Genomic DNA, 27,645 nt, shown 5'->3' on the forward strand with positions numbered 1-27,645 from the left:
AGAAAAGGTCTGTCAGTCAAGACTGGTCTTTAACTGTCCCTAAATACTCTGATGTCACATTAGATGGCAGCTCAAATGAAGTTTCAGATTTATTTTTACAATGCACTTACAACCTTAACATCTTAATGGAAATACCAGAAGCAATACAACAGAGACAACAAAGTGTTCACAATTAATCCAGATGATAGCTTATTTATATAATATTTTTAAACTTTAACATGTTTAGTTAAACTATACAAGTTTACTATTGTCTGTGATCTACTTTTCAGCCTCCAGAGTTTGCCTAGATTAGGAAAAGAGGTCAACCTTAGATCAGGGTTGTTAACACACATTAGCCAATCCCATCCTAATCCCATTTTTTCTTCAATTTGCTGCGTCTTTGCTCTGTATGCAACATTAGGAATATAAAGAAGCCACATAAATGACTGAACTTAATAACTATAAGGAAACAAGGCTTAGCAACATACATACATGTATTATATATACACACTATACCTACACACATACTGCACGTGCACTGTGACTCTGGTAGAATCTAGTGACTTCTGCAACAGAAGACAGTGAGACCCACTAGAGGGCTTCTAAACTACTACCTATACCCGATATACACTATACTATACTATACTATAGCCTAAAGCTAATACCAATCCTCAGTTTAGTTCAGATAGAGCCTAGATAATACTGGCCTATTTTTATCCCTCCCTTGAGTTTTCCTATGAAAATGGAAAATAAAGGCCTTGGTTCCTAGGTTGCACAGTAAATGCCTGATCCAAGGCCCATCAAAGTCAGTGACACCCTTTCCCCTGATGTCAGAGTCTTTTGGATCTGGTCATAAAAGTAGTTTCTTAGTGAAAAAAAGAACAAGATTTAACATGTGTGCGCATACTATGACATGCAAAATGTGTAATGTTTGATGGAACTTTTAAATGTGTGTATCAACAGCATCCCAGAGCCAAAATGTAAAATATTTAATTTTCATTTAGCCATTAATTTGAAAGCTCTAGTTATCCAGAAAACATACTGAGTAATTCTGAGGTAATTGGGTTGCAATACAGAACTTGAAGTGAACTTAGCTGCAGTTGCAACGGGCAGCACATATCTTCCCCAATGGTTCTGTTGTGGGAACCACGGGGTTCCATTTTGTCACCCCTTCTGTAAAATATATGTATTTGAGGCCTGTGGGAGGGTTAGTAAGGAGGCTACAATGTAGTCTACCTCTCCATTCACTCATGAAAGTTCATGCTCCAATATGTCTGTTAGTCTATAAGGTGCCACAGGACTCTCTGCTGCTTTTACAGATCCACACTAACACGGCTTCCCCTCTGATACCTCTCCATTATTTCTCACCCAGCAATGCACTGCAATGAATGAGCCAGTGAATAAGATAAGGGCTTGTTTGGGTTAAGGTAGCTGTCTGAACTCAATCCCAACAAGGGTAGTGGGTTGGAGGAAACAACTGGCGGAAGCAAGTAGAAGAACTGGCAAGGACTATATCAGCCACACTGACTCAAGGGCGTGACCGACACTGGTAGAAAGTTATTTTGTAACACAGATCATGTTAGGACATCTAGGAGCTGCTGAGGATCTAACTATGGTTAAAAATACTGGGCTGGATCCTCAGATGTGGCGAGTAAACACTGGGTACAACTGATTGGGGAATGCCATGAAAGAGTCATTTGTGTCTCTCCAATCCTGAGGGCGCTTTTCCACCACCTCCACCCCTCCTTAGTTTAAAACAGCCTCATAGTTTGCAACCATTTCATATTCAGATGCAGACTGATATCCAAGCAAGCCTCTTGCAAGAAGAAACATTGGTGTTCTGTGATCTTCTGGTTGCCTGTCTTGTTTCCAGGTAGAATTTAAGGTGTGCACTTGAACCTATAAAACCCTAAATGATTTGAGACCTGCCTGCCACAGAGACTTCCTCCCTCCTTGAGTGGTACTGCCACAGTTGCAATCAGCAAAGGCACAAAGTCTGGAGTTCCCCAATTCACATGGCTTGGGTCTACTGGTAAGGTGTCCCCCATAAGGGGTCCTTGACTCTGGAATTGGCTTCCATCAGGGTCTGGTGGGCCATTCTATGCATTTGTTACTCCCACCCAGATCAATGCATGTGTAACTGTTGTTCACATGCTACTGACAATATAATTGGGGCCCCGATTTATGAACCATCCACACACAATATACCCTACATTATTTCCTGGGCATTTGGAGAGGGTAGACTGGAAGCGTGGGGAAAGCATTGTTAGAAACCCAGCTATTGTTATGGTTGTAACTCAAGTGGTGAGTACAGAGGAAGGATGGTCTTGTGGTTATGCCACTGAACAGGGACCAAAGGATGTGGCTTCAGAAGTTCTTGGCTCCCTACCACAGGCTTGTCGTACAACTTTGGACAAGTCAGTGTGAATCTCTCTGTGCCTCAGTTCCACATCTGTGAAACAGAGATCATATTTCCCTCCCTTACAGAAATACTGTGTGGATTATTTCCTGAATGATTATGAGACACTTGGATATTATGGTGATGGGGCTATATCAGTAAATAAACTAAACAAACCTTTCAGAGGTGGGGGAGGAGAATGTAATAATTTTAGCATTTATAACTAATTGTTATGAAAATGCTCAGAGCTCATAGCGAGCACTTGAAATAAATCAGAAGGAGTATAAAAGAATAGCATAAGCACATACGGACAAAATCAGAAAGGCTAAGGCACAAAATGAGTTATACTTAGCAAGGGGCATACAAGACGATAGGAAGAGTTTTTTTAAATAAATTAGGAGCAAAAGAAAAGTGAAGGAAAGTGTAGATCCTCTATTTACCAGGGAATGAGAACTAATAACTGGTTTAATATCTATGACATTACATATTTTTATTTTAGGAAGGCATTTGACACAGTTTCACAGGACAATCTCATAAGCAAACTAGGGAAATGTGGTTTGGATGAAATTACTATAAAGTGGGTGAAAAACTGGTTGAAAGACTGTACTCAACAAGTATTTATCAATAGTTTACGGTTAAACTGGGAGGGTATATCTAGTGGGGTCCCAAATGGGCCAGTCCTGAGTCCAGTATTATTCAATGTTTTAATTAACGACTTGGATAAGGGAGTGGAGGGTATGCTTACAAAATTTGCCCATCACCACAAACTCAGAGGGTTTGCAAGCACTTGGAGGACAGCATTAGAATTCAAAATGACAGAGAATTAGTCTCAAATCAAGAAGATGAAATTTAATAAAGAAAAAAGTGCAAAGCACTTAACTTAGGTAGGAAAAATTAAAACGCATAGCTACAAAATGGAGAATAACTGCTTAGGTGGTAGTGCAGCTGAAAAGGATCTGGGGGTTACGGCAGATCACAAATTCAATATGAGTGAAAAATGTGATGCAGTTGTGGAAAAGGCTAATATTCTGAGGTGTCTTAACAGGAGTTTTGTATGTAATACACAGGAGGTAATTGTCCCACTATTCGGCACTGATGAGGCCTTAGCTGCAGTACTGTGTCTAATTCTGGGCACTACACTTTAGGGAAAATGTGAATAATTGGATTGAGTCCAGAGGAGAGCAACAAAAATAATAAAAGATTTAGAAAGCCTGACCTATGAGGAAAGGTTAAGACTAAACATGTCCAGTTTTTTTTGAGAAAAAGATGAACAAGCAGGGACCTAATAACAATCTTCAAATATGTTAAGAGCTGTTATAGAGGCCAGTGATCAGTTTTTCTCCATGTCCACTAAAGATAAAACAAGTAATGGGCCTAATTTGCATCAAGGGGGATGTAGGTTAGATATTAGGAAAAACTTGGTAACTATAAAAGTTCTCAAACAGGCTTCCAAGGGAGGTTGTGGAATCCCCATTATTGGAGGTTTTTAAGAACAGGTTGGACAAACACCTGCCAGGGATGGTCTAGGTTTATTTGGTCTTGCCTCAGCACAGGGGGCTGGACTTGGTCTCCCAAAGTCTCTTCGAGTCCTACATTTCTATGATTCTATGAAAATAAAAGATATCCTGTATCACCATGGGTCCTGATTCTGCATTCCTTGCACAAAATCTCCACTAAATAGAAGATAGTATACCAAACTGTAAATTATAAAACTATAAAGAACTCAGTCATTTACATGTAGAGGATGAAGATGCGGGGGATGGAGCCTAGAGGAAGAGGCAAAGTTATGATGAACTAGTTATGGTCTGATCCTAGCATCTTTACTCAGGCAAGGTTCCAACTGATGGCAGAGAGTTTTGCTTGACTCAGGACTGAGCCACAAATGAGGTATTGCTAGGTAACGCAACAAACAAAATGGAGAGGAAAAAACTCAAAAAGTCTCTGAAAATAAGATGAATGAGAGTCATGAATTAAGTTAATTTAAATCCACAGAGGTGCTACAATGGGAGTTACAAAATGAGAGACTGAACACAGTTCTGTAGGGACAGCACTGCAACATCAGAAATGAAAAATGGTGCCATCTGAAATGTACAGGCACAATAACGTGACTAAAGGAAAAACATGGCACTACCACCATTAAAGAGAACACATGCATGCACACACAAACTGTGTTAAAATAAAGCATAAGGATCATGAGAGACAACCCATTAACCACAAAGAAATTCTGATTTAAGGCTAAATAAAGCTCTTGGGGCATACCAGTTTATGGAGGTGGTCACAGCTCAATAATGGAAAGCTGACAGATGCAGGAATGACCATTTACACCAGCTGGGGATCTACCCCCTTGTTTTGCCTCTGTATTGCATCCCTCTAGATCCTTTCTGGGAGAAAGGATGTCTCAAAACAGGTAATCATGCATAAAGCAATGGTTGGGCTACAGTATCTTAGAGTTAAATTATATACATGAGAGAAGCTGAACTCAGTTTCTTGTTTTCAAAGCAGTATTTTACATTTCAGCTTTATATATATATATTTTCCTTTACACTGAGAGAGAGAGAGAGAAAAACAATTTCAGTTTGAGTCCACTAAACATATAGGTTTGTTGCATCTTCCCTAAACCTATGAATGTAGGTTAGCTGGCAATAGAAGAAATTTCAATTCTGGGGACCAGGGTTTTATTAAATGAGAGCTAAACCATTAAAACGTTGGACACCTCCTAAAAAAAAATTCCCCAGGAAGTTGATGCATCATTGTGTTGCATCTGTGTCAAGCTTTCGGTAAACAAGCAGCAACATGAATGAAATCTGCCCAGAAAGACTGCATCTGAGCTCCAACCACGCAGTCTCTGGCCAAACCTCCGCATATAAAATAAAGTTTTATTTCATTTTCGAGTGTTCAGTTACGGTTGTACCATTTCCTGTGGAAAATTGAAGCTTTGAAGTGTGTGTCTATAACTCAAGCGTTGCTGAAACCCAACCATTTTGAGAAGCCCCCTAAAAAAAAAAAAAAAAAAACCAGAACCCTCCCCCCCCCCCAACACACGATCCGTTCAATCAACCCATCAGTCGTAATGCCAGAAAGTTCATTAGGGATGTCACTGTAAATAATGCCCCAAAATGCCACTAAGACCCTCTTTCCACTCCCTCCTCCGACTCCATTGTGCTGGCGACAGGCTGCAGCAGAATCACACACATCCATACGGTACCGTAGCGCTGAACCCCCAAGAGAGCAACACGGGGTGTCTGACAGCTTCCCCCCCCCCCCAATGAGATCGGCAGCGCATTTTTTGTGATGCAGAAGGACCTGTTCCTCTTCCACCCCCACACCTCTCTCCCCCCAGCTCTGTAGGACTGAAGCCTTAGCCCGCCGCAGACACTTGCGGCATGGTACTCCATACAGATGGCCCGGGGGGTGGGCGGGAATTGATGCACGACGAAGGGTCTTTCTAGCCTCGATTTACAGTCTCCTCGTGTCCCGCTAAAATTCTGTGTTCAAGGTGAAAACGGTTTGACACCAAATGTACATGGGGTAAACGCCGATCCGACACAATAGGGTGGAAAACGCCTCCAGCTCGACCTGCACAAGGCGCAGCAAGCGGGAGGGCAGCAGCCGGCGGGTTAATTACCAACAGCCTCAGCCCGAGTGCGCAACCTTCCGGCGGGCTCACTTTGCCGACGCGAGTTGAGCCCTTCAGGGCTGCAGGATGGGGCTCAGCTACCCTGCAAAGCGCAGCCATCTGCGCTTCCTAGATCCGGGGGGGGGGGGGGGGAGAGTCGGCTCTCTACGCTCCCCAAGGGCCAGATCCTGGGAGATACTGAGCATCTGCAGCTCCCATTCACTACAGGTGCTCAGCCCTTCCCGAGAGGGAGTCCTGGCTTCCCGGATCAGCTTTCCCAGTCCAGATGCGCAAAACTGCGGCTCCTAGAGCCTGAGCACAAAGTGTGGGGGTCTGGGGGTAGGGAGGGGGCCCCAGCGGCTGCGGGTCGCAGAAGCGATTTTTGGCTGGCTGGCTACAGCTGATACTTCATCCAAATAAAAAAAAGAAAAAGTGTCAAAATGCGCAACATTCACGCGCATTTGGGACCGGGTTTCCCTGCAATACTCGCCACATACTCTGCTCCCAGCGCAAACTTTGAGGGGCACAAGAACGGCCTAGGTGACCAGGACCCCCCCCCTTCCCGCTGGTATCCCAGGTGGTCACAGACTAGAACCCTCCTTCCCCCTCCCGCTGCACTGACACCGAGGGAGCTGCATACCGTGCCCGCCACCCACCTGCCCCTGGCCCCACACGTGGGCACACGGGGAAGGCTGCACACCATGACCCCCCTCATCCCTGGCCTCTCAGGGGAGCTCACGGGGAGGGCTGCAGCCCCTACCCCCCGCCCCCAAGAGGGCACGTGGGGAGGGGGCAGCCCCGGCCCCACCCCCGGCCCCACAGGAGGGCAGCAGCCCCCAACGCCCCGGCCCCACCCCCGGCCCCACAGGAGGGCAGCAGCCCCCAACGCCCCGGCCCCACCCCCGGCCCCACAGGTGGGCCCGGCCCGCGCACTCACCGCTGGCGTTCTTCCCGCAGATGAGGTGCTGGTAGGGCTGCAGCAAGCCCCACAGCTCCGCGTCGTTGTTGACCGTCTGCTCCAGAGACTCCACCGTAAACTTGGGCGCTTCGCCGCCGCCGCCGCTCTCCTTGTCCTTCTCCGCGCCAGCGGCGGCTGCCGAGCCCGAGCCGGAGCCGGAGCCCGAGCCCCGGTTGGGGTGCGGGTGGGCCGAGGCGCTGGCCCCCGCCATCACCCGCCCGTAGATGTCTCGGAAGAGGTTCTCCAGGCAGGCGGTCAGGTAGATGGCGGCGTGCTCGTGGATGCGCACGGCCACCCGGCTGTCCACCATCCAGCGGTAGAACTTGCCCACCGAGAAGGTGAGCCCGCAGCGGGTGGATTTGCCCCGGCTGAAGCGGTCCCCGCCGCTGCTGCTCATGTTGTAGAGGGAGAGGGCGCCCAGGGCGGCCGCCGTGCAGCTGGAGGCCAGCGTCCAGTCCAGGACGATCTCCATGGCGCTCTGGATCTCGTACTTGGTGCATTTGGCAAACCGCAGGCTCAGCCGCTGAGCCTCCTTGGCGATCCGGATCAGCGCCCGGCTGACCAAGGTGGAGAGCTTGGCCAGGGCATCTCTGGCGGGGGTGGCCGCCGGGCCGCGGGGCTCCCTGTGCCGCAGCAGGAGCAGCGCCTCCACCTCCTCCAGAGTCCAGGGAACCTCCTCAAGGTCAGGCAGCAGCCTGGAGCACTGCTGCCCCGAGCAGTCCAGCACCTCGGAGTCTTCCACTAGGACCGTGTTGACAGTGTCAAAGCTGTTGTGCCTACTGTGCATGGAGTCAGCTAGATGCTGCCAGCAGTTTCCTCCATAGGGGTAAGCCGGGTGGGAATCCGAACAGCACAGAGACAAGTTGGAGGACCGGACTGAGTCCGCAGCACCACCATAACCAGAATCCAGGGTCAAATCTTCCAGCGTCCTCACCACTGTCTTACCTCGCCTTGCCATAGCTGCACTTCATGCTGCACCCGCAGGAAACCAGAGTGGGAATGGAAAGACACGACAGAGCCCGCTGGCCACTTTCCTGCGCCTTCCAAAGCCTCTTCCCGGCCCACGCGCCGGCTCAGCTCTGCGGAGGGGCTCGGCAGCCCCGCTCCCAGCCGGGCGGCGGAAGAACACCGGAAAAATAAAAGTGTTTAAATGTTCCCTTCTCCCCGCCGCCGCCAGCCTCCCGCGCCGATCCCTGCACTGCACTAGCAGGCAGCCCTACGCCGCAAAACCCAGCCTGCCGGAGAAGGGAGTGGGGAAGAGGCGGCCCTATGTAAAACAGCTCGGGAACGAGCCAATAGGATTGGAATATGCTAATTCTATCACCACTTCCCCACCCCCATTTGCAGAAGTGGGGGTCTCGAGCTTCACTCTTTAGAATTCAGGGAGAGTCAAGCCCCAGCCCCCGGGCCGCCCCGGGCCCGTTACCAGGACCTAGGGGATGGGATTAGGTTTTTGGGTTTTGTTTTTGTCTCGCTCTCTCTGCTCATTTGTTTTTGCTGAACTTTGCTGTTGAAACAGAACTCACAGGAGCCCTGTAGCGTCTCCGAAACAGAGGCGGTTCAAAGCTCCAGGACCGGGTAGTGGTTCGTGTGGTTAAGAATAACCTAAATCTCAGGCCTGTGTCCTTAGCAGGTAGCAGAAATTAGAAACCAGCCTAGAACAGAACCAGCAGCTGCGAATTCTTGTAACAGGATATTCTGCTCCAGTGGTTCCCCGCCCCTGGGGCCAGGGCCCTCCCTGGCCATTTTGGTGCCCTACGCAGCCCCACCCCCGCGGGGGCGGGCGCGGGGGGCTGTATGGGACCCAGGCCTCCGCAGGTTGGGCTGGGTCGCTCCACTTCCTGCCGCCCGGTGAGTGCCGGGCAGCCAGGCCGACCCTGCACTCAGGGGGCGGCGGGAACTGGAGTGACCCGGCCCCAGCACGCTCCGCTCTGCGCCCCTGGCTCCCAGCCTTAGGGAACAGAGGGGAACCACTCACCAGTCGGCGCGGCCGGGAGCTAGCGGAGCAGGCTGGTACAAGCGTCCTCCACTTACCGCTGCTGGTCAGTGCAGGCCCGCCCCCTGCTGCAGTCCTCGGGGGAGCAGGGCGGGGCTTTGGGGAAGGGGTGGAGTAGGGGCGGAGCAGGGCCTGGAGCAGCAGGCAGCTGTGCAGGGTAAGCGGGCCCTGACTGGGCGCATACCAACACAGATACTTCAGGTTTTGGTGACTTCACCTATGCCAGTGAACCACCTGCCTCCCATTTAACTACCTGGCGCAGCAGCACCATTACAGGTTAGAGCATGCACAGCTGATTGTGGGTGGTGTGAGGGACACATACCTGACTACAGTGGGAAATTGTAAAGCCTGGTATTTTCCTCTCAGCTCATCACAGAACCCCCGTGTAAGTTCCCCTCCCCCATCATTACAAAAATCATTTTTTCTTTAAGATTAAGGAATAAATCATTTACATGACTACGGACAACTGCTGAGCTCAGGAACTATTCTGTTTGGCTCCTGCCAAGGCAAGATACACCTCTCTATTCTTCCTTTGCTAGTCAATGTCACTCAGTCTTATGCTTGTGCATTGCCAGCATGGCAGTTGCAGCACCCATGGTGGAGGCAATACCAAAGACCTAAGATTTTAGAGACAGTTCTGAGAAGTTCCCCATAAACCAAGAGACCTAAGATTGGGCATGAGTAGTTCTGTTAACAGGGTCATCTGCATGTTTTAAGTTAAGCATGAGTTCAAACCCTTTGGATCAGGACTTCAGTATGTGTGTCTTTTGAAGAGAAAAAAAGTAGCAAGGGGGAAGTATAAAACAGTTTTTTATTGAACCTGTTAGCATTATCTCCCACACAGATTAAATAGATTCTCTCTCCTTCATTTTTCTCACATTCTTTTCATGCCAACGGTTTGCTAAGTTTTCCAAAAACAAAATAAAGCCATGGGGCAAAAAAAGTAGAGAAACTTGATTTAGAACTAAACAAACTGCCATGTAGTAGTAGCAGGCATAGTTTTAATTTGGAAAGACAATCTCCAAATAATTAAAAGAAGTATTCTGAACCCCCTAGAAACTCTTAAAATTAACCCCCAAAGAATGAGGCAGAATTTGAAAAGCGAGACTCTTATTAACGTTGGTGAGAGTTTCACATGCACAGCTAAAAAGTCCCGGAGAGTTCATGAACAACTTATGCCTAGTGGAGTTTATATTAATCTTTATGTGCTGAGTGTTATTGCTAATGGGAGTTGCATGGCAAAGGACTTATGCAACAAATAGAATATACTCCTAAGTGTGCACTTCTGTTCTGCAGAAATGTTATATTGCTTTAATCGTAAAACACCAGCAAACATCTATCCCTTTAAGTGTAAAAGGCTAGCAAACATTTCTTCACTCTGACTTCAGCGTAGTCAGTCAAAATTCTTCAGCAGACAAGGCCAGTCAAGTAAGAGATTTACCCTTCTCAAGGGAGCAAAAACTGGCAGACCTTCAACATAAACCTCCTAAAGAAAAGGCATGAACACAACTGCAAGGAGAAGGTAGACTAGCTGGGGTAAGTATGACATCCCTGAAAACACGTAGAGGGATTTAGACTATGACTTCAGGGAGGTACAGTAAGAAAACCAAAAGATACCTTGACAGCATTTTCAACTTTGAAACAGGAAATGTCAGGCAGAATAGATCTCCAAAAGACATCCTAAAAGCCACAGAATTCACACAGTAGCCATAATGAATAAGCAGAGGATGGGGGAGCTCTGGATTAGAGTGAATACCATGCTGAAGAGAGAAAGGGCTAATGTGGTGCCCATCTTTAAAAAGCCAAAAAAGGAGGAGCTGGAGAACTATAGACCAGTCAGCCTTACCTTGATACCTGGGAAGCTACTAGAGCAATAGATAAAACATTCAATTTGCCAATACCTGGAGGATAATGGGTGATCACTAACAACCGGAATGGATTTACTCAGAACAAATCTTGCCAAACCAGCTTGATTTTCTTCTTTGACAAGGTAACTGGTTTGGTGGATAGGGGTAATGTGGTGGACATAATATACCTGTACTTTAGCAAGGCTTTTGACACAGTCCCACATGCATGTCTCATAAATAAGCTGGAGAAATGCAGGCTTGGTGGAACTACCATTAAGTGGATATATAATTAATTAAACAACCGCAAACAAAGACTAAATATAGATGGAATGATGTCAAATTGGAAGGAGGTCTCGAGTGGGGTTCCACAGGGATCTGTTTTGCGTCTGGTGTTATTTAACATCTTTATTAATAATCTAGATGTAGGAATAGAGAGCCTACTGATCAAATTTGCTGATAACACAAAGCTGTGGTGAGGGCGGGGACGTGTTTACAAACACTTTAGAGGATGGTGCTAAAATTCAGAGGAATCTTGATAAATTGGAGAACTAGGCTAAAGATAACAAAATGAAATTCAACAAAGACAAGTGTAAGGGGCTGCACTTAGGGAAGAAAAATTAAATACTCAAATACAGAACTGGGGAAAACTGGCTTGGCAGCAGCACTGCTTGTCCAAGACCAATGCAGGTTCAAGTACGTTTTTGATTGAGTGAGGAAAATCAAAACATGACAGATTGAAAGTTCAAAACCATGTAGCCATTTATTGATGGGGAAGGAGTTGCAACTTGGGCTGGGGAGAAGCGCTTTTACTAACTAACAATACTATTAGAACAAGAATATTTACACAACTTGAAACAATCTATTTACAACCAACAACAGGAAACCAAATGATCTGTGATTAACTGCTCATCAGAAATTAGAGCAGATACACCAAACTGAGTAAACTATATACATTAACCAAATATTGTAAAGTACAACAATTAACCACATTAGCAATTAATACAACAATTTAACTCTCATATATTGTATACACCGCTTGGTACCAAGTAACAACAATATATACAGTTCTGTATCAAATAAGGGAGGGAAAAAGAGAAGAGGCTAAGCAAACAAAATATTACAGAAATTAGAATACAAATACCGCACTCCAGGCGCGGCTGACCAGCAGTACAGACACCGAGAGCACAACGAATTGATGGGAATTAATCCCACCCGTCTCGAGCCGGCAAAATCCGCAGGAGACCCTTCTAGCTGGAAAGAGGATCCAAGTCTTCCAGCTAACATGCGGATACTCCTGCAGATCTTGGTGCGAGACATTGTTTTATTTGAAAGCTTTCTTACTTGTGTCAGCATCTGATTGATCCCTAGCTCCTTTGCCTTCCAGGTTCCGAGCTGGAGCCCTCCACGTAAACAGAATCTGCACACGGCACACTACCCTTATGCACACAGCACACTGGTATTTTTGCACAAGGCACTAGCCTGACCCTTAGGTGACCAGGCAAAAAGAGCGGGAAAATGCACACGGCACTATAATGTTGCACACTGCACCACGGTGTTGCACACGGTACCAGTGTGACCTTTTGACCGACAATTGGCCATATAGACACCATGTTTGAGCATAAGCTTAGGGCTGCGACACTGCTGAGAAGGATCTGGGAGTTGTGGTGGATCACAACCTTAACATGAGTCAGCAATGCAATGCTGTTGCAAACAAGCAAATGAAATTTTGAGTTGCATTAATAGCAACGTAGCATGCAAGTCATGGGAGGTGATAGTACCACTTTACTGAGTGCTGGTTAGGCCTCAGCTGGAGTACTGTGTACAATTTTTGTCACCAATGTATATAAAGGGTGTAGAGAAACTGGAAAGGATCCAGAGGTGAGCAACAAAGATGATCAAAAGGGTGGAATGCAAGCCACATAAGCAAAGGCTGAAGGAACTGGGTATGTTTAGTTTGGAAAAGAGGAGATTAAGGGAGGACATTATAGCAGTCTTCAAATATTAGAAAGTCTGCCATAAAAAAGATGTAGAAAAGTTTCTCTCTCTTGCCACAGAGGGCAGGACAAGAAGCAATGGTTTCACACTGTATCATAGCAGATTTAGATTAAATCTCAGGACAAACTTCCTAACTGTAAGAACAGTAGGGCAATGGAGCAAACTGCCTGGAGGTTTTCAAAAAGAGCCTGGATACCTATCTGTCGTGGATGGTTTAGACAAGAAATCCTGTATCTTGGCAGGGGGTTAGACTAGATGACACTTATGGTCTCTTCTAACCCTATGGTTCTACGATAAGGTTAGAACCATTCTGTAGTAGTTGGGTCAGTCCTCAGAATGTGATATGCAAGAAGGAAGGGGCATTAACATTAAGGTCCTGCATACGATGTGGTAAGCTGAATTGTAAGTCTTCACTGCACCGTTAACCCAAGTGATTAGCACCCATGTCTGAGCCCTGGGTTACCCTAGCCTGGGTGTGAGTATCCCCACAGCAAAGTCTTACTTACATCACTTTCTGCACTTGCCCGTGTGTGTCTGGGGGCTTAACCCATGGTTCTTTGTGCTGAGAGGCTCTAGGATTCATTCCCTGTCAACTGCATTAACTGTGGGAGAACGTCATCTGACTTTTGGGGGGACTGGGGAATGGGTACTGGAGGATGATCAGCACTTGAGTGGTTTTGCCAGCATCCTCACTGCAAAGTGAGGGGGTTCCAGCATGAGTTAAAGCAGAGCCTGCAATCTAAACTATGTCCTCAGTTGGGTCAGCTAGCCTGGTCTTAAAGCATCTCCAAACTTGGGTCAGAGGTTTTTCTGGGTGGATAACAGGGAGTTTGGGCTAAAATCCAGTTAAGAGCCCAGGTAAATTGTACAGTAAACATATGATTCTGTAGTAGGGTCTCCCCTGGTGTCTACAGTACTCCAGTGCAGCAGATGAGAAATTTTCTATCCAGCTTCCCCTTAACTCAGTAAAAAGCTCCATGTTCGAATTTAATGAGAATGAACACAGACATACAGAATATCTTGGGAGATTTTTCTAAACAGATTCCATTTGTTTTACTCTGCTCCTAAATTTTCAGAGAGTTGCAACTTTTTGCATTGACAACACATGACAGCACTCAGGCATTATTGGGGGAAACTATATGTTATGAAAGCTGGGTAGCTAGGGTGACCAGATAGCAAGTATGAAAAATCAGGACGGAGGTTGGGGCTGGGGGGTAATAGGCACCTATGTAAGAAAAAAAAATATCTGGACTGTCCTTATAAAATCGGGACATCTGGTCACCCTATGGGTAGCAAACAGCTCTTGATGACTGGAAAGGCATGAGAGATAGCTTGGGAGTGTGGACTGAGCACATCAGTTGGATGTTTATGCTGCAGTGATGAGAAGTAAAATAGTTAACGGTGACATTAAAACAATCGTCTTTAGGCTATAAAGTTAACCACACATGGGGCAGTTCACATCTCAGAGCTATTGTTTCAGGCTCTGGGCAGACTAAGACCAGGGTCGGTGCAAGGAAGTTTTGCACCCTAGGCGAAACTTCCACCTTGCACCCTCCACCCAGCTAACCCTGCCCCCCCCCCACAGCAGCTAACTCAGCCCCCCACCCGGGGAACCCCCCCGCAACAGATACCCCTGCCCACTGTGACAGCTAACCCCTCTCCCCCTCGTCCCCCCACGGCAACTAACCCTGCCCAAGGAGACTCCCCCTATCCTCCCACGGCAGCTAACCCCGCCTGGGGATACTTCCCACCCCACCCGCCATGGCAGCTAACCCTTGCTGGGGAGACTCCCCTGCCCCTGCCATGGCAGCTATCCCTGCCTGGGGAGACCTCCCCCCACGGAAGCTAACCCTTCCTGGGGAGACTTCCCCCCTCTCCATTGCAGCTAACCCTGCCTGGATAGCCCGCCCCAGCTCACCTCAGCTCCCCCTCCTCCACTGAGCACGCCAGCGCTCTTCTAATTCTCCTCCCCACCCAGGCTTGTGGTGCTGATTGGAGGAGACTTAGAGCTGGGCTGTGTGCTCGGCGGAGGAGGCAGAGTGGAGGTGAGCTGGGGCAGGGAGCTGTTCCCCTGTGTACCTCCCCCCGTTACTGCGGGCAGCCCTCCCCGCGCGCCCCCCTACTCAGCTCACCTCCATTCCACCTCCTCGCCTGAGGAGACTTTTAGGCACCCCCAACCACAAGGCGCCCTAGGCAGCTGCCTAGTTTGCCTAAATGGTTGCACCGACCCTGACTAAGACAGATGTCATGCTATTGCTTTAGAATCAATTCATATCTGAAGAGTTTTCTTTTCAAAATTACAATTCTGGCTTTACATTTGCCACAAAAGCCAGATTCCAGGGCCATATCAAATTTATAGAGGGCAGAAATTGTCCCAATTTGATTAATTCAGAGCAATGCAACGTGGCCTTCATGGAGCTTTGGTGACCTTTCATTGCCTGTGGGATGCTGCTGCATACTTGAATGAGCTAGCGCATGGACTGCAGGGAACAGCAGGAACAACTAAAAGGGCTACAAGTTTATCTGAGGAAATGTGACTAGACAAAAGATACAGACAGATTTCCTTGGAACAGGAGGGGAGACTAGATCAGTTTGGAAAAATAAAACCTGTCCCAATACTTAATGCCTAGATGCCACAACTGGGAGCTTCAGAAACAATCCTCAGTCCCAAGCCAAAAAGCACATTGCAACATTCCTTGGGTGACCACAAAATTTATATCCTACTTTGCAAGCTGCAGTCTTTGATGGTACCATTAACTGACTTAGCAAAAACAAATAAAAGAAAACAGTCTGGTGGATGCCAGACAATGAAAACCCTTCACTGACTTGGAGACACTTATGTCAGAATCAGTCTTACAGAGCTTAGAATTCAGATAGGGATTTCTTGAGCAGGTATCCTCAGATGATAGTACCTCAAAGAGATGCTGACTTAGTGAAGACTGATGATATCTGAAAGAGGGTCAGTGAAACTGACACGCACAAAGGTTTATCAGTGCCAATTTACACCAATGGGCAAAAGATCATACTCTGATTCAAAACAGGGTAGGCAATATGTTCCCTGACTTTCCTCCCACCACTGAACTGTCTGCAAACAGATCACTTTGCACCTGAACCAGAACTGTTCTTGCTAGAAACTGAATAATCCACAGTAGAAAAGTAGCATTTGGCTAGCAAATGGCTTGAGAGTTGCACCAGTACTTTCTGGGGAAAGAATTTAGGCTGGAAACTGACCATTGTGCACTCTTAATGCAAGGGTGCCCGTCCTCTGGCCTGAGGGTCAAATGTAGCCCTGACAAGTCCTAAAATGCCATCTTGTTCTGGTAGTTGCAGAGGAGGACTTAGCTGATTAGTGTCCATTCTTATTGCTGGTGAAGCCAAACAGATAACGTACCTGATTCACCACTCATGAAAGATATATGTACAAGCAAATACTGTTATTTTCCACCTGTAAAGTTATGTGCAAAACAGCCCTAGTATTCCTGGCAGAGGAGCCTTGATTTGCGGCATCTTTTGAAATCTCTGCTGTAGTGACTCAAGCACGGAAGGCAATCAATGCTCACATCACAGGTAACACTTTACCTTGCAGGGCTATTACCTGTCAATCAATCACTGTTCAGGGTAGCAGAACCAGGAACCTGACTGACTGCTCCCTAGCACATCTACATCAGCAGGAGTAGGAGACAAATACTGTTATGAAATTGCTTTTTAGGCGAGGGAGAAGGACCCCCTCAAACCAAGGCAGAATACTGCACTTGGGTCTCAACTCAAAGCTCAGTGCAGTCTATCGACTTCAGCGGGTATTGGGATCGGATCCTAATTTGTAGCCAGCCATCAGATTGGATATGATTTTTATGTTGGCTCATTGATTTTGTAATTTAAAAAAAAAGAGGGGAGTGGGGTATAGAAGCAAAACAGAAGCACAGCAGGCAGGATCACACTCCAGGCCAGCTCCTCCATTACAAGACACCTCTTGTTTACCCTTTTTTAAATAGCAACATTAATAAAGGCTTTTGAGCAGCTGAGCATCCCCTCCTCTCCCATGCTCTGCTAGCAGGAGGTGGACTGGGCTAACCTCAACATTTGGTTTCTTAAGAGTACTTTGGTCAGTACCAGAATGGGCTAGAGTCAAGGAGGATATAAAGCTTCCTCTCCTCTAACCAGCAGCTCGATAGCTTATGTATAGAGCACAGCACAGGAATATTTTTTTTAATCCCGCTCCTGCTATTATGGCAGCAGGTCCTGCAGGACCCGTGGGATCCCAGTATCACGCAGGGTTAGGGTGACCAGATGTCCCAATTTTATAGGGACAGACTGGATATTTGGGGCTTATTTTTTATATGGGCTCCTATTACCCCCCACCCCGTGTCCTGATTTTTCACACTTGCTATCTGGTCACCCTACACAGGGTTCTACTTTTTCTGTGAACTCCCCTGCCTGAAAAGCATGACATTGCTAATTTGTCTTGAAAGTATGTTACTTGTGCCATGTTTTGGTCAGGATGCAAGGAAACAGAACAGCAGCCCATGCTGAGGGAACTGGGGAGGCAAGAGAGTTCACCCGGTGGAAACTCCCCTCCCCAGCCCAAAACATAGCCAAACCTGAACAGGGGCCTGCTCATTCAAAGACAATTTAAAGGTGAAATATAAAGCGAAATATAAACTTGAGTACAGCACAAACTGATGTGCTGGATGTCTCCCTTCCCTTTGTTAGGAGGGACAGTAAGCACAGAAATTTGAATATGCTCTACCATTTTCAGAATAACCACTTCTCCCCATCCATCCCTTGTGAAATTGTCTTGGTACTTTGTAATTCAGTGAAGATATCCTAGAACGCATCATGCGGCATCCTTACCCCTACTGTGAATTGTTATAAGACTTCCGGCTCTTTTTTGCATGTGCTGTATGGAGCCTCATGTTTTACTGAAACTTTAGAGCTCTAAGTACTCCCCATGCGTTGAGTTCAGCAGCTGTTTTGTTCTCAGAGCTCAGTGGAGACGGTCAGAGAGACAACCACGGTACGCCATCTTCATGGGAGAGATTTTACTTTTGTTCCTCATCTAAAATAAATTTAATTCTGGGTAAAAGAGTTTTCTGTTTTTTAGAGACTCACACTTTTATGGTACAATTATAAGTTTGTACAAGGAGAGTTACATCAGATTTTAGAACTATAAAGAATGACTAGAAATGTAGCTTGTCTGGCAATGGGTGTCCCCCTCTGTGAAGAATGAAGGAATTATGGGTGGTTTCTTAATAAAACAAACATCACCACCACACATTCCCCATAGGTTACCTTTTTGATAGCAACCTTCCTGAGAGCTGGAAGTTGAATCAAAGGGAGTTGTTACACAGGAACCCCACAGGCAAGGTAAAACAATGACCCAGATAAGAGTCTTGGAAGAAACAATGGAAAATCTGTTAACTGGAGAAAAGCTCATAAGGCTCTATTCAGGCTAGAACAGTTTACTCTTCCCAAAGCCAAGCCTAGGATCAAAGGGAATTCTCCATGTAAAGAATGCTGGCCTCAGGAAGCAGCAGTGAGGGGAGTAGGATCTGGCTGGCAGATACACAGAGGAAGCATGCTGCAAGCAGGACAAGCTGGATCTCCCAATTTAAAGATGGGAATAAGATGGACCTCCCTGAGCTATGGACAGAGCATTTTAGAGAAAAAGAATTTCAAAAGGAAGATGCGCTCAAAATCCATTTCTTTCCCCCTACAGGTGTTGAATATTCAGCGCTTGCTTGTCCCCTACTGTTAAGATAGGCTCTGCATGTTAAGCTGATTTCCAAAAAAATTTAGAAAATCTCCCTCAGGAATGCTTTTTAAAGATACTGCAGGGTGGGAGAGGGAGGCAGGGGGAATTATCATCTAAATAGAAGATTTCTTTTTCATTATTCTTCCCCTTCCTGCCCCCACCTCTGAAACACTCCCAATGTGCCTGTGTCATTTGGTTCTGACCCCAGTTATATGTAATTCTACTCCCCTTGTCTCCTGTGCATCTCCTTGCACAAGCACATAGTACTTGGCACTTCACCAAATTGTGTTTGGGTCAGCAATCGAAATAGAGTCTTGGGCTGTAGGGTCACTGACCTCTGGAACAGCTATAAGACCCTGCTATTGGGATAGCTGTATTCTCACAGGACAATGTGGAGGGGAGGGAATGTGATTTGGACAAATGTCCTTAACTTCATTAACTTTTTATTTAAACAGCAAAGATTTTTTTCCATGCTAATTTTGCTTTTATTACCGGGTATAGGATACTGCACATTTATAAACAAGAGTTCAGATAAAGGACTTGACATATGCAAGCCTTTTTTGCAGCAAACATTAAAAAAGCACTCCAAATAATTTGTTTCAATATGAAAGGTCTTTCCATTGTTTTATTTGCTCTAACAATTCTTCAGGTGTTTAAAAAATGCAGCCTACATGTTTCAAAAGGCAAGCTTTAAAGAATAAATCAAGATTATTCATTTTTTTCCTCCTTCTCCCTCTCCCAGCCCCACCAAGGATGATGCTCTTAACTAACTACTGATTAAAGTTCAAGGCTGAGCATTATCACATTTTGTTCATTCTATTCTATTACCCAAAGTGTCAGGGTGAAACTATTACAAATAAAGATAAAACAGACTGAAAAATATTTAAAAGTATCCCCTGGAAACTTAACTATACACTTAGTACTTTTCCTCACAGAGCTAGCTATGTTAGGAAGGTACATAAGGCCCAACCTGGGCCATTTGAAATGCTAACTGCATCTCTCTCCCCACCAGTAATAGACAAACTATTTATGGTGCAGGAAGGGATTATGGTTTATCCACTTTATTCAGCTAGTGCCCCGAGGGAATTTCATGTACTTAAAGAAATATGATCTACCAAGCTGCCTCTTTCAATTTTTGTAACTTAAATATTTTTTATCAGTGCCATAATGAGGGCAAGGCGAGTGAGACACTTGCCTCAGGCGCGGAAGGTGAGGGGCGCAGAAAGTCTCTCATTCGGCGGCAATTCAGCAGCAAGTCCTTCCCTCTGAGAGGGACTGAGGGACCTGCTGTCGAATTGCTGCCGGTTGTGGGCAAGGGAGAGGGGCGGCACGTCCGGCTCTTTGGCAGAAATTCGGCAGCGGGTGCCTCAGTCCCTCTCGGAGGGAAGGACCTGCCACCAAATTGCTGCCACGCTGCTGAAGAGCCGGATGTGCCGCCTCTCTCCCTTGCCTCGGGCACAAAAATCCCTAGTTACGGCTCTGTTTCTTATGTTTGCTGATGATAGAAGCTCAGCACTGAGTCCCGGGAAAGAAGCAGATGTAAGTCTGCAGAAGGATGTATGCGGTTTCTGCTGTGCATCACTGTGGACCTGTATTTGAAGGGGGAGGGGGGAAGAGAGAGCCTACAAGAGCCCCTTCCCTGGAAGCATTTTTAATGTGGCTTTTAAAAACTCTTTGCTGGAGGCACCTTGAGCTTTCTGTTGCCTAGGCCAGAGATTAACAGACTTTTCTCATTGTATATCCCCTTCCAGATCTACCAGCAGCCCTACCTTTCTCAGCACTTTGTGTGTTCTTCTTAACACTATCTGTCTTTCGCCAATTGTCAGTGACTTGCCCAATGTCACACAAAGTCTGTGGCAAAGTAGGGAATTAAACCCGAGTCTTCTGGGTACCAAGAAATTGCCCTAACCACTGGCCCATCCTTTCATTCAAAATTATCAAACTCTTTTTAAAGCTGTTTAGTAACTTGAGTGGATTAAAAGCTTGTACCAAATTCATCTTTAATGTAATTCCACTGCAAACCCTGATTTCTGATGCAACTCCCATCTTTGAGCTTGCTTTCCTGCTAACATTCTTCTGCCTCTGGCAATTAACACTAGTTTTAGCATACAGCTTTAAATAAGTCACTGAGGCCTTGGCTACACTGGTGCTTCACAGCGCTGCAACTTTCTCGCTCAGGGGTGTGAAAAAAACACACCCCTGAGCACTGCAAGATACAGCGCTGTAAAGCGCCAGTGTAAACAGTGACGCAGCACTGGGAGCATGGCTCCCACCGCTGCAAGCTAATCCCCATGAGGAGGTGGAGTACGTGCAGCGCTGGGAGAGAGCTCTCCCAGCGCTGGTGCTGCGACCACACTCACACTTCAAAGCGCTGCCATGGCAGCGCTCCCGCGGCAGCGCTTTGAAGTTTCGAGTGTAGCCAAGCCCTGAGCTTCTGTATTTAAAGAAGAGTTCTATTCTTTAAAATAAGTGAAATTCCTAAGAATAGATTAGTGTCCCACTTACAGTAGACAATAAAAAATTAAAATGGGACACTGACTGATAGTCGCAATGACTAGTCTCAAAGTTCACTGATGAGAGTAACTTTATAAGACTTAGTGTGAATGGGAAAGTTTAGACACTGAAATCTTGAACCCTTTGTGCAACTACATTAAAATATAAAGTTTAACAAACAGATTTCATAATATTTTGAAAAAACAACATGCGCAAGTATTACTGATGTAACTATTCCCCACTATGATAGAAACTCAGAAACCCCAGCATTATTCTAAGTTAAAGGCAAGAGGTATAGCTGACAGTCCAGCAATCCTGGGAATTACAGGTTGGTAAAGTCTAATTTTAGTACCCAGCACATTGAAGACTACAGTAAAGAAACATAGATGAACACAATATGTTTGGGAAGAGTCAACACAGCTTTTGTTAAAAGGGAAATCATGCCTCAATGTATTCAGATTCTTTGAGGGAGTCAACAAGCATGTGGACAAGGGGGATCCAGCTGATATAGTGTACTGGGACTTTCAGAAAGCTTTTGACAAGGTCCCACATCAAAGACTCTTAAGCAAAGTAACCAGTCATGGGATAACAGGGAAGGTCTCCTCATGGATCGGTAACTGGTTAAAAGATAGGCTACAAAGGGTAGGAATAAGTGGTCAGTTTTCAGAAGGGACAGAGGTAATTAGTGGTGTCTCCCATGGATCTGTATGGGGACCAGTGCTGTTCAACATATTCGTAAATGAACTGGAAGAGAGGGTGAACAGTGAGATGGCAAAATTTTCAGGTGACAAAGTTACTTAAGTATCTTAAGTCCAACACTGACTGAAAGAGTTACAAAGGGATCTCTCAAAACTGGGTGACAAAATGGCAGGTGAAATTCAATGTTGATAAATGCAAAACAATACACATTGGAAAATATAATCCCAACTATACATACAAAATGATGGGGTCTAAATTAGCTGTTACCACTCAAAAAAGATCTTGGAGTCACTGTGGATAGTTCTCTAAAAACATCTGCTCAATGTGCAGCAGCAGTCAAAAAAGCTAACAAACCGTTAGGAACCGTTAGGAAAGGGATAGATAATAAGATGGAAAATATCATAATGCCTCTATATAAATCTATAGTACACTCTCACCTTGAATATTGTCTGTAGTTCGGGTCACCCCTGTGATGGGTCCCCACTGAGGTGCTCCCTGGGACTGAGGTACAGCTGAGCCCTCTATCTGGGTTCCCTCTCACATTGTGACAAGCTGCCAATCCCTCTAAGCTTGCACTCACACCAACATCCATAGGCAGGGGCCACACCTAGCTGTGTTCATGAATGCTGTGCTAGCCACTGCATGAACCAATAATAAAGCAGCTCCAGCCAAAATACCCCAGTGCTGTACTGTCCTGCCCTGGTCACAAGCCACAAAAACCCAACCAGTATGAATTTGTTACCCAGTCTGCCACTTCTATAAAGGAAAGCGGACATGCACCAACTCTTGTTACTGAGCTGAGATTTTTCCCTTTGCACTTCAAACAACACACACTGTTGTAGGCACAATATAAAATAGATTTATTAACTACAGAAAGATACATTTTAAGTGATTATAAGTGATAGCAAACAGATCAAAGTAGATTACCATATGAAATAAAACAAAACCACAATCTAAGCCTAATGTACTAGTTAGGATTTTACATACACAAGCAGGCTTCTTTCTTTCCTGCCTGGCCCCAGCCCTTCCCACCCAGAAAAGAACCGTTTTCCTCTGGTTCTTTTACGTGTGTTGTAGGGAGAGTGAGGTCCAGTCATTATGTCATTTTCTCCTTTTATATCTTCTTTCAACTTGCTGGAGAGCTCTTTTGCTGTGCCCTGGGTCAAACAGTTCCCATTATGTAGTGCTATCTCCGAGAGGTTTCTGTTGTACCTAGTTCCTGGGGTAATCCTAGTGCTTGTGTGTATTTCCTCAATAAGCCATCCACATTGTTTGGCCTTTTTATTGTTGTACCTGAAAGGCTGCTTGTGGGTGTTCTCAATCTCACAACATATTTCAGTAGTGCATACATAGCCAAACTTCATAACTTCACATACAATGATAGCACATGTAATTCAACAGGGTATTAATGTTTAACAGAACAAGACTTTTAGAATGATACCTCACAAGGCATACTTTGTACAAAACCAACAAGGAGTCTGGCGGCATCTTAAAGACTTACAGATTTATTTGGGCATAAGCTTTTGTGGGTAAAAAGCTTCTTCAGAAGTAAGGGTTTTTACCCATGAAAGCTTATACCCAAATAAATCTGTTAGTCTTTAAGGTCCACCGGACTCCATGTTGTTTTTGTGGATACAGACTAACACAGCTACCCCCTGATATTTTGTACAAAACATATCCTAATTATATTACAGTGGTGAATATGGGGGTGCCAGGGTGTTGCTTTGGGGCACAGAGTGTCACAACCCCATTTCAAAAGATATTAGAATAGGAAGAGATACAGAGAAGGGCAACAAAAATGATTAAGGGGATGGAACAGCTTCCATATGAGGAGAGAGATTAAAGAGACTGACTCTTCAACTTGTAAAAGATGACTAAGGGGGGATATCATAGAGGTCTATAAAGTCATAAATGATGTAGATAAAGTGAATAGGGAAGGGTTATTTACCCCTTCACCAAACACAAGAACCAGGGGTCACTGAATGACATTAATAGGCAGCAAGTTTAAAAAGAAACATAAGGAAATACTTCATACAACACACAGTCACTCTGTGGAACTCATTGCCAGGGGATGTTGTGAAGGCCAGAACTGTAACTGGGTTCAAAAAAGAGCTAGCTAAGTTCATGGAGGATAGGTCCATCAATGGCTATTAGCCAAGATGGCTAGGGACACAACCCCGTGCTCTGGGTGTCCCTAAACCTTTGACTGCCAGAAACTGGGACTGGATGACAGAGGATGGATCATTTGGTAATTCACTTGTTCTGTTCATTCCCTCTGCTGTAAGGAGACAGGATACTGAGCTAAATGGACCATTGGTCTGAGCCAGTGTAGCCGTTCTGATTGCTCAAGTGAGTGAAATACAAAAAAAATAAAAACCAAACCATTAAATATAGTATTAGATTCTAAATTATTGAAACTATTAGTCATAACTAAAATATTTTGTCCCTAAAACCAGGCCACAATTCCAAACTTTACTGCCTGAAGCGAGGCACCTAATTCCACAGTTAGGCTTTGATCCTGCATGGTGTGCCCACATGGAACTCCACATGGGTGTTGAGGTCCACACAGTCCCCCAATCAGACTGTAGACACTGAAGTATATGATTTGCTCTTCAAAGGCATTTAGCATCCACAACTCCCACTTGAGTTAATAGGTGGAGCTGCTCAGCACAGCAGAAAGCCAGGCACCTGAACAAATAGCTTAACTTAAAAATTCCACTTTTGAAATTCTGGCTGTGAAGCTCCTTCCCTGATTGCATTAACAGATCTGTGCATCTCTTCCGCATTGACTTCAGGATGATCAAGCTCCAATTTGTCTTGACAATGTCCCTTTAAACAATCTAATCTCTCTAGTAAGGCCTGGTCCACACTACAGCGTTAAATCGATTTAAACAGCGTTAAATCGATTTAACGCTGTACCTGTCCACACTACAAGGCACTTTAAATCGATTTTAAGGGCTCTTAAAATCGATTTCTGTACTCCCCAATGAGAGGAGTAACCCTAAAATCGATATTACTATATCGATTTAGGGTTAGTGTGGACGGAAATCGGAGTTAGTGGTCTCATTCTTTTACTGAGCTACCCAGAGTGCACTGCTCCGGAAATCGATGGTAGCCTAGGACCATGGACGCACACCACCGAATTAATGTGCCCTAGTGTGGACGCGTAAAATCGATTTTACAGAACCAGTTTTATAAAACCGGTTTTAATAATTTCGATTTTATGCTGTAGTGTAGACGTGGCCTTAGTATATGTCCTTCAGAAGGATTCACAACCAATTTTTATGCACGGTTCTATTTATACTTCATGCTTATATAGTGCTCTTCATCTTCAATGTGTTTTCCAGACTTAAGTCATTTTGAAGGGGAACCAGCTTAACCCTACCTTGCAGTAAGGCCACAGGTAGCTTGCCCAAAGCCATCTGTTGTATTTAGTAATAGCCTCAAGGAGCTCAATCTATTTGTCTGAAAGAGAAGGGTAGGGGGTGACTTGATTCATCTATAAGTACCAACATAGGGAACAACTGTTTAACAATGGGCTCTTCAGTCAAGCAGAGAAAGGTATAATACGCTCCTATGCCCGGAAGTTGAAGCTAAACAAATTCAGATTGGAAATAAGGTGTACATTTTTAACAGAGAGCATAATTAGCTGTTAGAATGACCTACCACAGGTCATGGTGCATTCTCCATCACTGACAGTTTTTACGTCAAGATTGGATATTTTTCTAGGGAAAAAATAAAAGATATGAAGTAGAAGATGGGGGAAGTTCTATGGCCTGTGTTATACAGGAGATCAGACTAGATGATCATAATGGTCCCTTCCAAACCTTGGAATCTATTAATCTATTCTGTGCTTCCAAAATTGCCTTTTCCTGCTTTTCTCATGTGTGCCTCTTCCCATAATATACCCTCAATTAATTAAAAAAAAAACCCCCAACCCATACAAAACCCCATAAAACTACAAAATGTTATTCATAAACCCATCACCAACACAAAATCCACTTTCTAGAGACTAAATAAAGAGGTTTATATAAGACATCCACAGTTTAGTGACACTATAAAATTTAATACATTATGAGAAGGGAACAGTTCACACATTATACTAAGAGCACATAATAATTCACAAAAGATTTAATAAGTGGTTAATAGGTGTTTTAATAAATGGTTAATCAGTTATTAGAGATTGCTGTAGAGTCCCACTGGTTGCTGGTAACCATCTATAACATACTATTTGTGATGTATCCTTAATATACAATAAAGTGTGGGTCCAAAAGAATTAAGATCACAATTCTTAGGAAATGTAAAAAGTTGTTACACTGAAAGATGTTTCTGTATAAAGTGTAGTCATAGCTTAGATGAAGTCATTAGTTGACTGAGTGCTGCTTTTAAGCACTTTAAAGTTAAGATCTGTTAGAAAAAGTCACAGGTCTTAGAACAGGAACGTTATGCTAGCATACTGAAGTTTTGAGATAAAGAGGGTCTGTTACAAGCAAAGTAGGAACACAGGGCTCTCTGGAACATTAAAGGGCTAATGTAGGACATTATGACAAGTGTGTTCCTCTGCTGAATGTTAGTAGCAGAGTTTAGGATTCCCCACTTTTCTTCATTGTGGAGCATGGCTCTGGGGTGAAATCCTGGCCCTGCTGCAGTCATTGGTAACACTCCTATTGGAATCAATGGGAACAAGAGTCCACTCCAGTCGTCCAGAGCAGAGCAGTGTTCTGACAAGCCAGGTAGACTTTTGTGGTAAAAGCTTCATTTAAATTTCTAATAAAGACAGATATAATACCCTATTCAGAAACTATCTATGTAGTTCTGTAAATGGGCCAACGGGCAGCAAGGGAACACCCCAAACCCAAATCATATCACAAGCTCAGCATAGCCAGACCCTGTGCCTACACAGAGTTTCTGTATAAAATGTAGTCATAGCTTAGATGAAGTCATTAGTTGACTGAGTGCTGCTTTTAAGCACTTTAAAGTTAAGATCTGGAACAGGTTCAGAGACGGGCTACTAGGATGATCTGAGGAATGGAAAACCTGTCTCATGAAAGGAGACTCAAAGAGCTTGGCTTGTTTAGCCTAACCAAAAGAAGGTTGAGGGGGGATATGCTTGCTCTTTATAAATATATCAGAGGGATTAATATTAGGGAGGGAGAGGAACTATTTAAGCTTAGTACCAATGTAGACACAAGAACAAATGGGTATAAACTGGACACTAGGAAGTTTAGACTTGAAATTAGATGAAGGTTTCTAACCATTAAAGGAGTGAAATTCTGGAACAGCCTTCCAAGGGGAGTAGTGGGGGCAAAAGACATATCTGGCTTTAAGACTAAGGTTGATAAGTTTATGGAAGGGATGGTATGATGGGATAGCTTAATTTTGGCAATTGATCTTTGATTATCAGCAGGTAAGTATGCCCTGTGGTCTGTGATGGGATGGGATCTAAGTTACTGCAGAGAATTCTTTCCTGAGTGCTGGCTGGTGAGTCTTGCCCAAATGCTCAGGGTTTAGCTGATCGCCATATTTGGGGTCAGGAAGGAATTTTCCTCCCGGGGCAGATTGGCAGGTTTTTCGCCTTCCTCTGCAGCGTGGGGCATGGGTCACTTGCTGGTGGATTCTCTGCAGCTTGAGGTCTTCAAACCACAATTTGAAGACTTCAATAGCTCAGACATAGGTTAGGGGGTTGATATAGAAGTGGGTGGGTAGGATTCTGTGGCCTGCTTTGTGCAGGAGGTCAGACTAGATGATCATATTGGTCCCTTCTGACCCTAAAGTCCATGAGTCTATGAGTTTATGGTCTAAACAGACAAGACAAAGGGTGGGAAGGGGACGCATGGAGAGGTGAAGAGACTCATCTAAGGTTGCAGAGCAGTGCAATGTCAGAGCTAAGAAGAGCATGCAGACCTTTTTGT

At 45.0% G+C, this 27,645-nt stretch overlaps 1 protein-coding gene across 2 annotated transcripts in view; it reads right to left on the reverse strand.

The window, feature by feature from the left end:
- Positions 1 to 8,799, reverse strand: part of ABTB3 (ankyrin repeat and BTB domain containing 3) — a 325,425-nt gene extending 316,626 nt beyond the window's left edge. For both annotated transcript variants that reach the window (XM_050926302.1, XM_050926291.1), the window contains exon 1: positions 6,931 to 8,799. In XM_050926302.1, coding sequence (XP_050782259.1) covers positions 6,931 to 7,909 — 979 coding nt within the window. In that variant the 5' untranslated portion in view covers positions 7,910 to 8,799. The remainder of the gene's footprint in view (positions 1 to 6,930) is intronic.
- Between the last annotated feature and the right edge of the window lie 18,846 nt (positions 8,800 to 27,645).

The sequence above is a fragment of the Gopherus flavomarginatus genome, chromosome 1 (assembly GCF_025201925.1).
Source record: "Gopherus flavomarginatus isolate rGopFla2 chromosome 1, rGopFla2.mat.asm, whole genome shotgun sequence".
Taxonomy (NCBI): domain Eukaryota; kingdom Metazoa; phylum Chordata; order Testudines; family Testudinidae; genus Gopherus; species Gopherus flavomarginatus.